The following is a 724-nucleotide window of genomic DNA, read 5'->3' as shown; positions in this document are numbered from 1 at the left end:
GTTTTACCTCAACTTGTATACAAACACCACACAAAAGCCTTCCTTTTCTTTCAGCTGTTCACTGAAAAGGAAAGGCAACAAATTGATTCAATTCTAGTCTTTTGCACAGATGGACTGTTAAAGATTCATAGAGGGTGATGCAGGAAGCATTGAGTGAAATAGAGAAAGAATGACAGAGTGTGAGACAGCACACATATATAGTACATTGCATCCTATGTGCCCCTGCATAGCCACACACTATTATTATTTATGTCTTTTTATATTTTTTTTATTTTGACACATTGACACGTCAAAGTGCTGACTTTATTTTTCACTTTGAAAGCACTCACATCAACATAAAAGCAGTCCTTCAGGGGCAGTAGACCTGCCCAAGCCTATAACTTTTGAAAAAATAAAATTCATAGAGGAATACAATCCATAAAAAAGTAACACTCAACTTAACAGCCAGTGGGACAAATGCAAGATGAATAACCATGAATTAAAATGCTTTAAATGGCTGACCAATACCTATGTCCACCATATGTGTGCAGTTCATTTTTACAATCCATTGATATTCAGTATCTTATCTAATGATGAACTGTCAAGGTCTATTCTTTAGATGGCTTTTATCTTCAGTTAAAAATTTAAATCAGAATTATTGTTTCAAGCCACAGCAATGGAAAAAAATGTAATACTAGATTGCATGTGACAAACATAAAAAAAACGAGACACACACACACACACA

The 724-nt window shown here is 34.4% G+C and overlaps 1 protein-coding gene across 1 annotated transcript in view; it reads right to left on the bottom strand.

Annotated features, from left to right (window-relative positions):
- Positions 1-594: 594 nt before the first annotated feature.
- The window catches only part of LOC102208837 (immunoglobulin superfamily member 2-like), a 13,569-nt gene continuing 13,439 nt past the window's right edge, over positions 595-724 (bottom strand). The window contains exon 7 of the mRNA XM_013908310.1: positions 595-609. Coding sequence (XP_013763764.1) covers positions 595-609 — 15 coding nt within the window. The remainder of the gene's footprint in view (positions 610-724) is intronic.

The sequence above is a fragment of the Pundamilia nyererei genome, unplaced genomic scaffold, assembly GCF_000239375.1.
Source record: "Pundamilia nyererei isolate P.nyererei 1_Seehausen unplaced genomic scaffold, PunNye1.0 scaffold00009, whole genome shotgun sequence".
Taxonomy (NCBI): Eukaryota; Metazoa; Chordata; class Actinopteri; order Cichliformes; family Cichlidae; genus Pundamilia; species Pundamilia nyererei.
The sequence above is the reverse complement of the archived record's forward strand: the minus strand, read 5'-3'. Positions and strand labels throughout refer to the sequence as shown.